The sequence below is a fragment of the Phyllobates terribilis genome, unplaced genomic scaffold, assembly GCF_046119375.1.
Source record: "Phyllobates terribilis strain yellow unplaced genomic scaffold, ASM4611937v1 Scaffold_5__5_contigs__length_657084704, whole genome shotgun sequence".
Lineage (NCBI taxonomy): Eukaryota > Metazoa > Chordata > Amphibia > Anura > Dendrobatidae > Phyllobates > Phyllobates terribilis.
Window position 1 is genome coordinate 389,898,332 of NW_027362765.1, and position 16,384 is coordinate 389,914,715.

The 16,384-nt window shown below is 50.8% G+C and overlaps 1 protein-coding gene across 1 annotated transcript in view; it reads right to left on the reverse strand.

The window, feature by feature from the left end:
- RRP12 (ribosomal RNA processing 12 homolog) overlaps positions 1-16,384 on the reverse strand; it is a 49,486-nt gene that overhangs the window by 17,762 nt on the left and 15,340 nt on the right. Inside the window, 13 exon segments of the mRNA XM_073684954.1 lie at positions 991-1,149; positions 3,150-3,243; positions 3,385-3,446; positions 3,571-3,725; positions 8,808-8,970; positions 10,556-10,620; positions 11,630-11,751; positions 11,827-11,969; positions 12,058-12,172; positions 13,623-13,723; positions 13,836-13,947; positions 15,097-15,188; positions 15,268-15,366. Of these exon segments, the coding sequence (XP_073541055.1) occupies positions 991-1,149; positions 3,150-3,243; positions 3,385-3,446; positions 3,571-3,725; positions 8,808-8,970; positions 10,556-10,620; positions 11,630-11,751; positions 11,827-11,969; positions 12,058-12,172; positions 13,623-13,723; positions 13,836-13,947; positions 15,097-15,188; positions 15,268-15,366 (1,482 nt within the window).

Below are 16,384 nucleotides of genomic sequence, written 5' to 3' on the forward strand. Positions count from 1 at the left end.
ACCATTATTTTTGTCATACGTAGAAGAGCTGATGCACGTGTGATCAATCACAGCTTCAAGGGAATCAATATAAAGTAAAAAAAAAAAAAAAAAAAAAAAAAAAAGTTTTAAAAAATATTAACAAAGTGAAAAAAAAAAAGACAAAAGTTCACATCACCACTCTTTTGCCCAATAAAAAAAAAAAAAAAAACATTTGGTTTTGCAGAGTTCAGAAATGTCCGATCTATAAAAATATTAATCGGCAAACTGCGTAACGAGAAAAAAAAAAATCAAAGCGTCAAAATTATTTGGTCACAGCAACATTGCAATAAAATAAAAAATGAACATAAACTAACCCAATATGGTATCCGTAAAAATGTCAGCTCAGGGTGCAAAAAATAAGCCCTCACCCAGTGCCTGAAAAATTAAAATGCTATGTGTCTCGGAAAATGGGCACATAAGAGGAAAAAATTTGGGGGGCAAATTTCAGATTTTTTTGACCTGGAGAATCATATTACCAGTTTTACCATATATTAAACATGGTAGATAAAAAAAAAATTGTGGAATTGCACATTTTTTTGCAATTTCACCGCACTTGGAATTTTTTTCCCTGTTTTCCAGTACACTATGTGGTAAAATCAATGGTGTCATTCAAAAGTACAACTCGTCTCGCAAAAAACAAGCCCTCACACGGCCATATTGATGAAAAAAAAAAAATATGGAACCATGACCGCTGCAGACGATCAGTGCCGTCAATAGGCTGCAGTGTTCACGTTATAAATGTTTGCGTTTTGTGTGTAAGCGGCAGAGTAAGGGCCGCTGCAGACGGCCATATTATTGGTCCGAATGCGATCCGACAAAACATCGGATTGCACCCGGACCAATGTTATTCTATGGGGCCGTGCACATGTTTAATTATTTCCTCAGACAATTTGTCCAAGGGAAAAAAAAAAATGCTGCATGTCCGAGTTTGATCCGATGGGCTCCACGACTACAGTCTGTCTCTCTCACCCTTTTGGCCGGGGATGAGGCACTTTTCAGTGATCCCAAGAGAGTTTTCTTCAGCTCCTCCAAGTTGTTATTCACAAAGGCCACACACGGAGGCCTCTCCCCTCCGCAGATCTCCTCCAGGATACGGTACGCCTTCTTCTGCACACTGTGGTTTTTCTCCTGATGAAATAAAATGAAAAATGAGCGTTGTTTTTTTTTGTTTGTTTTTTTTGCAATCCTAATTTACTTCTAAATGTTAAAAACTTTTTGCTGCTCAATTAAAGTTTACAAATCGCTGATGGCAAGTAGAGATAAAAATGGTAAGGACCTAAAAGCAAGGGATAATAAAATGAAAAAGTTGCCAACTTCTAATTATACACTACTCAAAAAAAAATAAAGGGAACACTTAAACAACAGAATATAACTCCAAGTAAATCAAACTTCTGTGAAATCAAACTGTCCACTTAGGAAGCAACACTGATTGACAATCAATTTCACATGCTGTTGTGCAAATTGAATAGACAATAGATGGAAATTATTGTCAATTATCAAGACACCCTCAATAAAGGAGTGGTTCTGCAGGTGGGGACCACAGACCACATCTCAGTACCAATGCTTTCTGGCTGATGTTTTGGTCACTTTTGAATGTTGGTTGTGCTTTCACACTCGTGGTAGCATGAGACGGACTCCACAACCCACAGAAGTTGCTCAGGTAGTACAGCTCATCAAGGATGGCACATCAATGCGAGCTGTGGCAAGAAGGTTTGCTGTGTCTGTCAGCGTAGTGTCCAGGGGCTGGAGGCGCTACCAGGAAACAGGCCAGTACACCAGGAGACGAGGAGGGGGCCGTAGGAGGGTAACAACCCAGCAGCAGGACCGCTACCTCCACCTTTGTGCAAGGAGGAACAGGAGGAGCACAGCCAGAGCCCTGCAAAATGACCTCCAGCAGGCCACAAATGTGCATGTATCTGCACAAATGGTTAGAAACCGACTCCATGAGGGTGGTATGAGGGCCCGACATCCACAGACGGGAGTTGTGCTCACAGCCCAACACCGTGCAGGACGCTTGGCATTTGCCACAGAACACCAGGATTGGCAAAGTCGCCACTGGTGCCCTGTGCTCTTCACAGATGAAAGCAGGTTCACACTGAGCACATGTGACAGAGGTGACAGAGTCTGGAGACGCCGTGGAGAGCGATCTGCTGCCTGCAACATCCTTCAGCATGACCGGTTTGGCAGTGGGTCAGTAATGGTGTGGGGTGGCATTTCTTTGGAGGGCCGCACAGCCCTCCATGTGCTCGCCAGAGGTAGCCTGACTGCCATTAGGTACCGAGATGAGATCCTCAGACCCCTTGTGAGACCATATGCTGGTGCGGTTGGCCCTGGGTTCCTCCTAATGCAGGACAATGCCAGACCTCATGTGGCTGGAGTGTGTCAGCAGTTCCTGCAAGATGAAGGCATTGAAGCTATGGACTGGCCCGCCCGTTCCCCAGGCCTGAATCCGATTGAGCACATCTGGGACATCATGTCTCGCTCCATCCACCAACGTCACATTGCACCACAGACTGTCCAGGAGTTGGCGGATGCTTTAGTCCAGGTCTGGGAGGAGATCCCACAGGAGACCATCCGCAACCTCATCAGGAGCATGCCCAGGCGTTGTAGGGAGGTCATACAGGCACGTAGAATAAATTTGATGATTTGTGTGTGATTTTGTTGTCAGCACATTCAACTTTGTACAGAACAAAGTATTCAATGAGAATATTTCATTCATTCAGATCTAGGATGTGTTATTTCAGTGTTCCCTTTATTTTTTTGAGCAGTGTATAATTTGCTTTAGTTAAAATTAGAAAATATCTTTTAACCCTTTCCCAAGATACGACATACATGCAATTAACACGTCGTCAGGTGCGGGTGTATGGAGCGGACCCAGGTGCTGAGCCTGCAAGCACATACGGCAGGCGATGCCTGTGCTATACAGTCGCCACCTGCCTATAATAATAGTAGCGATTAGAGCTGTTCAATCACTGAAGAAATAGCTGTCAAAATAAATCATGAGGCCATCAGCACGACGGTACGCTGCTGTGTGCACGGAGACAAATACATAGCAGGGTGTCTGCCCAACAGGACAGCATAAACCAAGTGCGACTCCCCCCCTAAATACATAATGACGTCTCACTGACCTCAAGAAATGGTAAGATAGTCTGATACACCCTGGTCATGGATGGCTCATCGGCATACGGCGCCATTGCAGTAATGAGATCCAGCACATAGAGCCTGGAAAAAAAACAAAGGAAGACAAAAAGTTCTCAAAGAAGTATCAGCAAAATTTTATTTCCACTCTTTCGGAGTGGCTCCCCGAAATCGCCGTTTGCCTATAATAAAGGGTATAATACCCCCATAATCCCAATAACTCACTTCTCGTTGTCCGCCTTCTCTGACACCTTGGCGCTGGCTTTTGATAATAAATCGCAGACGAGCTGTAAATGAAGAAAATAAATTAAAAAAAATAGAAAAATATGCGAGCGAAAAAAAATCCCTTGTGCAACTGGTATGGCAGAAGATAGACCGAGCAATGAATGAATGAATGAATGAATACTTTACCTGTTGGTCTGTTAAAGTCAGATAAGCCCGGATAGTTTCCATCACAGGAAACTTCTGCGCGGCGCCCTCTCCTGGCTCAGGCGCTTTCATGTAGACGTTGAACAATATAGGAAGGTAATTCTTGGCTAATCGGCTCACTTCTGCTTTATCGGCCTCTGCGCAAAGAGTAAAAATTAATATTAACTCAAGCAGCGGTTTGTTATTCTGTTGCCTTAATCCCGGGGGATTAGTCGGGGGGCGATTACAGCTTATTCGGTTCTGCTCTACATGACAATATGGATCAGGCAGCGGAGGAGTCGATTGTGGAGCTCTTCCATTCATTTCATGTAAAGATGAAGTCGGCTGTGACAATGCAGGAAAAATAAGAGGGAAGGAGGACGGTTTTTGGCGAGGTTGGTGATGATGCGCTTGAACTTTATAAATTTTCCAGATCTGGACACAAAAACCTTTCTTACAATCCCATGCATACGGCAGGCCAGCATTACAGAAAGCTCGTGATGGGATTTAACCCCTTGCAGAAATTTTCTTTTTTGCCTTCCCCTTCTTTCAAACAAAAAAGCAATTCACCAGCTTGTTGGTTTTTTTTTTTTTGGGGGGGGGGGGGGGGGGTCTATTTTTACAAAGCTTGTTTTGCTGTGTAACTTTGTTCAGAACACTTAATATATTATATTATATAGTTTTTACTACGGAAACAAATTATATATAGAGAGATATATCTATGTAGAGGGGGGGACGAGCGAGGGGGGGGGACGAGCGAGAGAGAGCGAGGGGGGGGGACGAGCGATAGAGAGCGAGGGGGGGGACGAGCGAGAGAGAGCGAGGGGGGGGGACGAGCGAGAGAGAGCGAGGGGGGGGGACGAGCGAGAGAGAGCGAGGGGGGGGGGACGAGCGAGAGAGAGCGAGGGGGGGGGGGACGAGCGAGAGAGAGCGAGGGGGGGGACGAGCGAGAGAGAGCGAGGGGGGGGGACGAGCGAGAGAGAGCGAGGGGGGGGGACGAGCGAGAGAGAGCGAGGGGGGGGGACGAGCGAGAGAGAGCGAGGGGGGGGGACGAGCGAGAGAGAGCGAGGGGGGGGGGACGAGCGAGAGAGAGCGAGGGGGGGGGACGAGCGAGAGAGAGCGAGGGGGGGGGGGACGAGCGAGAGAGAGCGAGGGGGGGGGACGAGCGAGAGAGAGCGAGGGGGGGGGACGAGCGAGGGGGGGGACGAGCGAGAGAGAGCGAGGGGGGGGGACGAGCGAGAGAGAGCGAGGGGGGGGGACGAGCGAGAGAGAGCGAGGGGGGGGACGAGCGAGAGAGAGCGAGGGGGGGGGGGACGAGCGAGAGAGAGCGAGGGGGGGGGACGAGCGAGAGAGAGCGAGGGGGGGGGACGAGCGAGAGAGAGCGAGGGGGGGGACGAGCGAGAGAGAGCGAGGGGGGGGACGAGCGAGAGAGAGCGAGGGGGGGGGGACGAGCGAGAGAGAGCGAGGGGGGGGACGAGCGAGAGAGAGCGAGGGGGGGGGACGAGCGAGAGAGAGCGAGGGGGGGGGACGAGCGAGAGAGAGCGAGGGGGGGGGGACGAGCGAGAGAGAGCGAGGGGGGGGGGGACGAGCGAGAGGGGGGGGGACGAGCGAGAGAGAGCGAGGGGGGGGGGACGAGCGAGAGAGAGCGAGGGGGGGGGACGAGCGAGAGAGAGCGAGGGGGGGGGGACGAGCGAGAGAGAGCGAGGGGGGGGGGGACGAGCGAGAGAGAGCGAGGGGGGGGACGAGCGAGAGGGGGGGGACGAGCGAGAGAGAGCGAGGGGGGGGGGACGAGCGAGAGAGAGCGAGGGGGGGGGACGAGCGAGAGAGAGCGAGGGAGGGAGGGACGAGCGAGAGAGAGCGAGGGAGAGCGAGGGAGGGACGAGCGAGAGAGAGCGAGGGAGGGAGGGACGAGCGAGAGAGAGCGAGGGAGGGAGGGACGAGCGAGAGAGAGCGAGGGAGGGAGGGACGAGCGAGAGAGAGCGAGGGAGGGAGGGACGAGCGAGAGAGAGCGAGGGAGGGAGGGACGAGCGAGAGAGAGCGAGGGAGGGACGAGCGAGAGAGAGCGAGGGGGGGGGACGAGCGAGAGAGAGCGAGGGGGGGGGACGAGCGAGAGAGAGCGAGGGGGGGGACGAGCGAGAGAGAGCGAGGGGGGGGGGACGAGCGAGAGAGAGCGAGGGGGGGGGCGATCGAGAGAGAGCGAGGGGGGGGGACGAGCGAGAGAGAGCGAGGGAGGGAGGGACGAGCGAGAGAGAGCGAGGGAGAGCGAGGGAGGGAGGGACGAGCGAGAGAGAGCGAGGGAGGGAGGGACGAGCGAGAGAGAGCGAGGGAGGGAGGGACGAGCGAGAGAGAGCGAGGGAGGGAGGGACGAGCGAGAGAGAGCGAGGGAGGGAGGGACGAGCGAGAGAGAGCGAGGGAGGGAGGGACGAGCGAGAGAGAGCGAGGGAGGGAGGGACGAGCGAGAGAGAGCGAGGGAGGGAGGGACGAGCGAGAGAGAGCGAGGGAGGGAGGGACGAGCGAGAGAGAGCGAGGGAGGGAGGGACGAGCGAGAGAGAGCGAGGGAGGGAGGGACGAGCGAGAGAGAGCGAGGGAGGGAGGGACGAGCGAGAGAGAGCGAGGGGGGGGGACGAGCGAGAGAGAGCGAGGGGGGGGGGGACGAGCGAGAGAGAGCGAGGGGGGGGGACGAGCGAGAGAGAGCGAGGGGGGGGGACGAGCGAGAGGGAGCGAGGGGGGGGGGACGAGCGAGAGGGGGGGGGACGAGCGAGAGAGAGCGAGGGGGGGGGACGAGCGAGAGAGAGCGAGGGGGGGGGGACGAGCGAGAGAGAGCGAGGGGGGGGGACGAGCGAGAGAGAGCGAGGGGGGGGGGACGAGCGAGAGAGAGCGAGGGGGGGGGGACGAGCGAGAGAGAGCGAGGGGGGGGGACGAGCGAGAGAGAGCGAGGGGGGGGGGGACGAGCGAGGGGGGGGGGGGACGAGCGAGAGAGAGCGAGGGGGGGGGACGAGCGAGAGAGAGCGAGGGGGGGGGACGAGCGAGAGAGAGCGAGGGAGGGAGGGACGAGCGAGAGAGAGCGAGGGAGAGCGAGGGAGGGAGGGACGAGCGAGAGAGAGCGAGGGAGGGAGGGACGAGCGAGAGAGAGCGAGGGAGGGAGGGACGAGCGAGAGAGAGCGAGGGAGGGAGGGACGAGCGAGAGAGAGCGAGGGAGGGAGGGACGAGCGAGAGAGAGCGAGGGAGGGAGGGACGAGCGAGAGAGAGCGAGGGAGGGAGGGACGAGCGAGCGAGAGCGAGGGAGGGAGGGACGAGCGAGCGAGAGCGAGGGAGGGAGGGACGAGCGAGCGAGAGCGAGGGAGGGAGGGACGAGCGAGCGAGAGCGAGGGAGGGAGGGACGAGCGAGCGAGAGCGAGGGAGGGAGGGACGAGCGAGCGAGAGCGAGGGAGGGAGGGACGAGCGAGCGAGAGCGAGGGAGGGAGGGACGAGCGAGCGAGAGCGAGGGAGGGAGGGACGAGCGAGCGAGAGCGAGGGAGGGAGGGACGAGCGAGAGCGAGGGAGGGAGGGACGAGCGAGAGCGAGGGAGGGAGGGACGAGCGAGCGCGAGCGAGGGAGGGAGGGACGAGCGAGCGCGAGCGAGGGAGGGAGGGACGAGCGAGCGAGAGCGAGGGAGGGAGGGACGAGCGAGCGAGAGCGAGGGAGGGAGGGACGAGCGAGCGAGAGCGAGGGAGGGAGGGACGAGCGAGCGAGAGCGAGGGAGGGAGGGACGAGCGAGCGAGAGCGAGGGAGGGAGGGACGAGCGAGCGAGAGCGAGGGAGGGAGGGACGAGCGAGCGAGAGCGAGGGAGGGAGGGACGAGCGAGCGAGAGCGAGGGAGGGAGGGACGAGCGAGCGAGAGCGAGGGAGGGAGGGACGAGCGAGCGAGAGCGAGGGAGGGAGGGACGAGCGAGCGAGAGCGAGGGAGGGAGGGACGAGCGAGCGAGAGCGAGGGAGGGAGGGACGAGCGAGCGCGAGCGAGGGAGGGAGGGACGAGCGAGAGCGAGCGAGGGAGGGACGAGCGAGAGCGAGCGAGGGAGGGAGGGACGAGCGAGAGCGAGCGAGGGAGGGAGGGACGAGCGAGAGCGAGCGAGGGAGGGAGGGACGAGCGAGAGCGAGCGAGGGAGGGAGGGACGAGCGAGAGCGAGCGAGGGAGGGAGGGACGAGCGAGAGCGAGCGAGGGAGGGAGGGACGAGCGAGGGAGAGCGAGGGAGGGACGAGCGAGAGAGAGCGAGGGAGGGACGAGCGAGAGAGAGCGAGGGAGGGACGAGCGAGAGAGAGCGAGGGAGGGACGAGCGAGAGAGAGCGAGGGAGGGACGAGCGAGAGAGAGCGAGGGAGGGACGAGCGAGAGAGAGCGAGGGAGGGACGAGCGAGAGAGGGACGAGCGAGAGAGGGACGAGCGAGAGAGGGACGAGCGAGAGAGGGACGAGCGAGAGAGGGACGAGCGAGAGAGGGACGAGCGAGAGAGGGACGAGCGAGAGAGGGACGAGCGAGAGAGGGACGAGCGAGAGAGGGACGAGCGAGAGAGGGACGAGCGAGAGAGGGACGAGCGAGAGAGGGACGAGCGAGAGAGGGACGAGCGAGAGAGGGACGAGCGAGAGAGGGACGAGCGAGAGAGGGACGAGCGAGAGCGAGGGAGGGACGAGCGAGAGCGAGGGAGGGACGAGCGAGAGCGAGGGAGGGACGAGCGAGAGCGAGGGAGGGACGAGCGAGAGCGAGGGAGGGACGAGCGAGAGCGAGGGAGGGACGAGCGAGAGCGAGGGAGGGACGAGCGAGAGCGAGGGAGGGACGAGCGAGAGCGAGACGAGCGAGAGCGAGGGAGGGACGAGCGAGAGCGAGACGAGCGAGAGCGAGGGAGGGACGAGCGAGAGCGAGGGAGGGACGAGCGAGAGCGAGGGAGGGACGAGCGAGAGCGAGGGAGGGACGAGCGAGAGCGAGGGAGGGACGAGCGAGAGCGAGGGAGGGACGAGCGAGAGCGAGGGAGGGACGAGCGAGAGCGAGGGAGGGACGAGCGAGAGCGAGGGAGGGAACGTAGACTCACCGCAAACTAAAAGCAAGGAGTAATACGGGGTGAGCGAGAATGGCGATAGAACAAATAGTCGCCATGATGGAAACTTATTGAATGCCAGTCATGCTTGACAGTCATTTAGGAAATTAAACTGTTGCGATCAAAGCTAAATGCCCCACCAACCGGTCCATTGCAAAAGCTCCGGTGGTCCCACCTGCTTCACATCCTTTGTTAATTAGCGTGCGAAGAGCTTGACAGGCGGTGAGACGGAGGTCCGGCCGGTCTAAGATGATCATTCCCAAAGTCTTTGCAATGTTCTTGAAACAAGCGGCCACATCGGTGGGTTTGGTGCAGAAACCAGGCAACATGGTCCAGATCTGAAATATACAGACATGCTCCAATGTTAACGTTACGTTAGCAAAGTCTGGTAGTGCAGGTCTCACCCATGAGATGGGGCCACACCTTGCTCGCATTAGAGATGCAGCCGTGCATGAATGGTAATCAATTAACTTCTATGGGAATTACAAAAATAGCCAATCAAAGGTGTCAAATGTCAGATGGCGACAGCACTTTACACCCTCAAAAACATTTAGGAGGCTGGGAGAGGGAGGGGGCTCCCTCTCCCTTCGTGTCGGCGCCACTGCGACGTCATCGCGAGGGCCCGATCATTGCAATCATGACGACCTCCGTGTCTGCCAGCTACAGCAAGCCTGTTAGACCATGCTGAGAGCATGGTCTAAGAGGCTTCTGTCAGTAAAGCACTAGACAGGTATAAAGCATTGCAGTGCCAATGCATTATACCAGCGATCAGAGTGATTTATGTTAAAGTTCCATAGTGTGACTCAGTAAAAAACTAAAGAAAAGTTTTTAAAAAAATTGTAAAAATATATTTAAAAAAATAAAACCAAAATATACAAAATGAAAAACATTACAACCAATAAATAGGTATATTTATGTAAAAAGACACTAAAATAAGCTTTAATCGTCTGTAGGTTAAAAATGCTCATTACACCCCTAGATGAATTTTTCAAAAGGTCTAGTTTCCAAAATGGTGCCACTTGTGGGGTGTTTCCACTGTTTAGGCACATTAGGGGCTCTGCAAATGCGACATGACATCTGCTATCTATTCCAGCCAATTTTGTATCCCAAAAGTCAAATGGTGCTCCTTCCCTTCCGAGCCCTGCTGTGCGCTCAAACTGTAGTTTTCCCCCACATATGGGGTATCAGGAGAAATTGCACAACAAATTTTGGCATCCATTTTCTCCACTTACCTTCAAGAAAATGCTACATTTTGGGCAAAAGCAACAACATTTTTGTGGGAAAAAGTAAAATGTTAATTTTTTCCTTCCACATTGCTTCAGTTCTTGTGAAGCACGTGAAGGGTTAATAAACTTCTTGAATGTGGTTTTGAGAACCTTGAGGGGTGCAGTTTTTAGAATTGTGTCACTTTTGGGTATTTTTTGCCATAGAGACCCCCCTCAAAGTCACTTCAAGTGTGATGTGGTCCCTAAAAAAAAAATGGTTTTGTAAATTTTGTTGAAAAAATGAGACTCTGCTTATAACTTCCTAACCAAAAAAAAAATGTTTAAAAAATGATGCAGATGTAAAGTAAACATGTAAGAAATGTTATTTGTTATTATGGTTTAAGGGCATAAAAATGAAGCTTGAAAATTGGGAAATTTTCAACATTTTTGCCAAATTTCTAATCGTAAATTTAGATATTTTGCGTTTATTTGTGAAAATTAACACGAAGTACAATATGTTACGAAAATACAAGCACCTCATAAATTGAAAAATTTGGCCTGGTCAGGAAGGTGAAAACTGGTTCGGGAGGGGGGGGCGGGTTTATTATGTGGGAAAAGTAATTCTAAAGCGATACCAAACCTGCATGGCTTTTTTGTGTGAGACATTTAGCACCCACATTCAGTGTATGGGCATTGAGTGACCCAGGATATAACTTACTTGCCACTGAAGTGTCTCATAGATCTTGGCCTCCAGACTTCTCCCGGCCTCAGCGAAGTCACTGGCTATGAAAAGAAAAAAGAAAAAAAAAAGTTCAACAGTGAACGCGCATCAGGGTAGGTCCCCAATTTTATAACTTTATGAAAAATATTTTAATATAAATATATACTATTAATATAATATATTAATGATATTAAATTATATTAATAGAATATATACATATTTTAATAGATAAATAGTTTAAAATATAAATATTTATATATGTCACATTCACACAGGATGCTGAACCTCTACAATGCAACACCTGTATTTCGGCTCCCTCCTCCAAGCATTACCTGATTAAAAAGGCTGAAGTGGAGACTTCACATCTTTCCATTGCATGCAGGGAGGAGAGGCGCTGCGAATATCTGGGATATATTTGATACGACATGTTCACAATTCTTGCAAGCCTTGTTCAAGACCTTGCGGGCAGCCATTGACCTCATCGGCAGCGCTGCCTACTAGTGATGAGCGAGCGTGCTCATTTAACCCTTTCACTGAGCACACACGGGTGCTTGCCGAGTATCTTCGGAGTGTTCGTATATTATGTTCGAGTCCCCACGTCTGCATGATTTACAGCTTTAAGACAGCCTGAACACGTGTGAGGATTCCCTAACAAACAGGCAATCCCTACATGTGTTAAGCCTTTCTTACAGCTGTAAATATTGCAGACGCAGGGACTGGAATATAATATACGAGCACGACGAAGGTACTCGGCAAGTACCCGAGCATGCTTGGCGAAAGAGTTAAACGAGCACGCTCGCTTATCACTACTGCCTACCTCTTATGCAGAAGTGCAGCATAGCCCCCCTCCTTTAAGTATTTTCCACACATTTTCTTAATTTCCACTGACTTTTTATTAATTACTCCAAGTAAGGACGCTGGACATCCATACTCTTACCAGTCACTGACAGCAAGCGGAGGGCTTAAATATAGGAATTGCTTGACATAAAATATATTAGAGAGATGCAAAACTTCTCCCTATTCATTGATTATATACACATAAAAAATAGGAGGTAAAGACATTAGAGTCACCTCGCTTCTTTAGCTTTTCAGCCAGGGGCAAGAAATATCTGGTGAAGAAATCCAGCTCTGTGTTCTTCACGTAGTCCCGGATGACGGGCACCAGCCAACTGCGCGGGAAGTCGGAGATGTCCCTGAAAGAAGAAGACGCCAATAAACACCAGGATCCCTCAGCAGACAACGCGCCCCAGACCATATCCGACGCTTACTCTGTGCCGTCAATCTGCAGCGGGACGGCTCTCAGCACCACCTCGGGGCCCATGTTCTCCACCGCCGCTCCCACGGCACGGTCCAGCTCTGCGGTGTGAAGGAAGTGAGCCGATATCCGCAGGTCAGCAAGCGTCTGCAGACACTGCAATGGACGAGGGTCCGAGGATCACAGAGAGCACAGGAGAAGCCACATCGCACCGCCGCCATCATCCACTCCATATATACATTACCTTCTTCATAATGGGGTGGCAGAAGTTCCCCGCGGCCTCAAAAAAGCTCTGTAAGACCTGGAGGACGAAGACCCAGGAGGCATGGAACTTGTAGGAGAGGCCTTCTTCTACAAACCTGCAAAGAGGAGCATAAAACATGAGACTAGTAACATACGCTGGTACCGGAGGATACAGTCATGGCTACGGTTATCCTACAAGTAATGACCAGCCTCGTATCAAAGGAGAACTGCAGCACAGAGGGAGTAAGGAAAGTCACTTATTTAAGCTGCAAGTGGGGAATCCTGGCAATAAACTGAGGGGCCTTGGCCGGCAATTAGCGGACGTTGTGACTCGTGCTGAAAGGATTAGTTGGCCTTTAGATTGCAGCGGTTCCTTACGCTGGGGGGTATGGGGTCTGGCAGTATCCCCCCCCATTAGACCCACCACCTTTATCAGGTAGTTGCTGCCACAGCCAATCCCCCCTGAAGCGGTGCCAATCCAGTGCAGCGTGTAACGAGGGTCGGCCAGCGAGTAATAAGCAGTCGGGCCGTCCTCTTCACTCACTGCTCTAGTCACGCACCAACATGGAAACACTGACCGGAAAGCTCAGCGGCAACGACCCAAAGATGGAGCAGAGGATTATGGAACTGGGGCTAATGACAGGTAGTAACACTGGAGCTATAATCATCTTCCACAGTTCACGACAAGGCAGATTTTCTTAGTTTTTTTTTTTCATACGTGCCGTCTTACAACTCTGAATTGTTTTCTCCTTCAGTATATTCAAATAATTTTTCCCTCTTTTCATGATACCTGGTTTGTTTTTTAAAGACTGAAAAATTGTGTTTCCTTTTCAGAAGCAATTAATTTTATTTGATATATTTAGATTTTTTTTTTTGTTGGGTGCAGAGCTAGAAACAGCTATTCAGACTGGTGTTAGCTTAACCATTGGGGGGGGGGGGCGCATTTCAATATAAAGAAAAGAAAAAATATATAACATATATATTATATTTAGTAGATATATATATTATATTTAGTAGATATATATATATATATATATATATATATATATATAGATTTTTTTTTTTTACTGCGGATTTTCCCTGTTACTGGGTTCTGGTACATTGTCCACAGTTACAGGGTAAATTCAGTCTCATGGCTGCACAGCAGAGCTGATCAGGGTCTGCTAAGACACAGCAGCTCCTCCTCCTCTCTCTCAGCACCCAGCAATCACACGATCATTGGGTCTGTAGAAAGACGACTAATACTAATCTGTATACACAGCGCTCGTGTAGTGCTGTGTATACAGCTATGGTAATTGCCCTGCTCTGGCGGCTCGCCTGCTCAGCAATGACTTTTTAAAACATCCTTGTGTAGTCATATGTGGACTCGCCCGATATTTTACAACATTAGGAGGTCCGTAAGTAGTTAAAGATCATTTAGTCCCCCATCTATGACTTCTGTCAATGAACTGCAGCATTGTTTATTCACATTCAGAAAATGAAAGAGGTGCGTGGTCACCTGGCTCGGCGCTCTCCCTTGCAACAAGCCATACACCAGCATTACAATAGCTTTCTGGGGTGACTCACTTAAACATTTTACAGATGTGACCAGCAGGTCCGGTGACTGAAGCGGGAGGGACGGTCCCAATCTCTGCAATGTGGGGCGCGACACATTCTGTAAGAAGAGACTGGGGAAAAAGGCAGAGAAGTCCGATAAAAAGCAAAAATCATTAAGATTTGCAATTAAACAGTTAACACAATCCGGCCTGTAGCATCCCGGAGTAACGGATCAGTGCAAACCTTTAATGTGCGAGCGGCTGCAGAGACCACCTGTGTGTGCGGGGACAGGAGGCAAGTCATGGATGTAGAGAAGAGCCGAGGGAGGTGACCAAGGCACAAGTCACTCTGCAATCTGCAAGCACAAATACTATGTCACTGCAGAGTAAGAGACCAGCAGGGCGGACACAGATTAACGGCCAATAGTCGTTTCTGTTCTATTTTTTTTTTCAGGTGCAATAACTTATTTTTCCATGGTAATAGCCGTATAGGAGCTTGTTTTTCGCATTTTTTTAAAAAATGTACAGAAAAACAGAGGAAAAAAGTGCAATAAAATAGTGGGGATTAAAAGACAACTGTGAGGGTCGTGATGACATTCCACTCGTCCTCCAGTCACTCCAAATTCAAACTATGAGCATGGGTCAACCATTCAAAGAATGAGTCAGACAACAAGCTGGCTCAAACTCAGAGCACGCTCAAAAGACTACTACAGACAACGTTCTCAGCAATGTTCTGTGTTTATTCCTACATACACAAACCTAAATACACTACATAATGGGGAGGGGAAAGGGGTTGTCCGGGGCGGGGTAAGCCATGAAAGTCCAGTGTCTGGCCACTCCTGATTGGTCCACATCTCCTTATCTCAGTCTCTGGGCAGATATTGCAGCCGTCAGCTTATAATCTTGTTTCGTTTCTCTGAAATAAGTCTTGGCAACACTGGAACTGTCTTAGTTTAAGTTTCGATTTGAGTAATACGTAGCAAGGAAAGCTTATTGTTATAAGACACAAAATGGTGGTTAGTACATTAGCAAAAAAGCGTATAAAAGTTACAAAAGTATAAAAGTTACAAAAATATATATTCTCTTTTACCCCGACACAACAACACAATTCTGTCATTTATACTTTGGGTTTCATTCCTACACCGTTCATTGTGCTGTAAAATGACCTGGATTCTTCAGGAAAAATACAAATAAACCACATTGCAGGATGGGTGTAACTTGCATGCGACTCGTCTCCTTTTTTCACAGCCGTCTCACATCTCTGCAATAGTCACACACTGCCTGCACCAGTGTTTTAGGCCGTGCAGTTTTCCGGGGTTGCTGTCGAGGGACCGAGGTCGAACGTGTCGGCTCTTTTGGTATCCACTTATGATCACAGCCGTATCAAAAGCACGAGGCCTGAGAAATAAGACGTGTCCGCCATCTACTGGTGAAATACTGTGCTGCAGGACATCAGTGCTCATATAGCCATAGGAATAAAACTTTTTTTTTAATGTGTTCCTTACCGGGACAAATTTATGTGAGCTTGTTCCATGACAGCAAACCAGGCCAGCATGGGCTGCAGGTCGTTCTCATTAGGAAGATAGTCGTACAGCGCCTGTCAGAAAAGTAGCAAGACTATACCAAGGCTGCAGGAAAATGACAAATGGGAGGAGAGATGGTGGATTTATACTCACAGTGATGATCTGGGCATTGAGCTCCACAGTCAGAGCTTGAGTATTTGGGTTGCAGTTGAAGAGGGCATGAAAGGCTTGCATGGCACAGGCAGTGATCATCTGCAGAGGGGAGGAAGTACATCTGCAGTTTAGAGACCATTCATTACAGTAGGAGAAAGATGACAGCGCCATCTAGTGGTGGCCGCACTGTGAGCAGAGTACATCCCATTAACAAGCAAGGAGCTGCAGTAATGGGTAGTCGCCTGATGAACGGGCTGACCAGGGTTTACAAGGGTTTACCAATCATAAAGTGATGACATATTGGTAGGACATAGCAATAGGGTCCATACTCTGGTATGGTCACGAATCCTAAGAATAAAGGGGACTCAGCACAGGTGTAGTACCAAGTCCTCTCCTAACTTTTCTCTACACCCTTGTGTGGCCATGTCACAGTGCAGGAGAAGCAGCGCTCTATCAGGATATAGATATATATATATTTTTATTATTTTTTTTGCAATATTTACATAGGTGTATAGAGGCCCATTTCCAACAACCACAATTCCAGTGTTTTAATGGTACATTGTGTTTGCTAACTGTGTAAGAAGCTAATGGATGTTTAGAAAACCCTAGAAAACTCTTGCAAAAGTATGTTAGCCCAACGTAAAACGGTTTGGCTGATTTGAGAAGCTATAACATTGACCTTCCTTTGAGCTAGTTGAGAATCTGGATCATTACATTTGTTTGTTGTATGAAACTCTCAAAATGGCCAGAAAAAGAGAACTTTCATGTGAAACTCGACAGTCTATTCTTGTTCTTAGAAATTAAGGCTATTCCATGCGAGAAATTGCCAAGAAACTGAAGATTTCCTACAACGGTGTGTACTACTCTCTTCAGAGGAGAGCACAAACAGGCTCTAACCAGAGTAGAAAGAGAAGTGGGAGCCCCGCTGCACAACTGAGCAACAAGACAAGTACATTAGAGTCTCTAGTCTGAGAAATCGACTCCTCACAGCTCCTCAATTGGCAGCTTCATTAAATAGTACATGCAAAACGCCAGTGTCAACGTCTACAGTGAAGAGGCGACTCCGGGATGCTGGCCTTCAGGGCAAAGTGGCAAAGAAAAAGCCATATCTGATCTG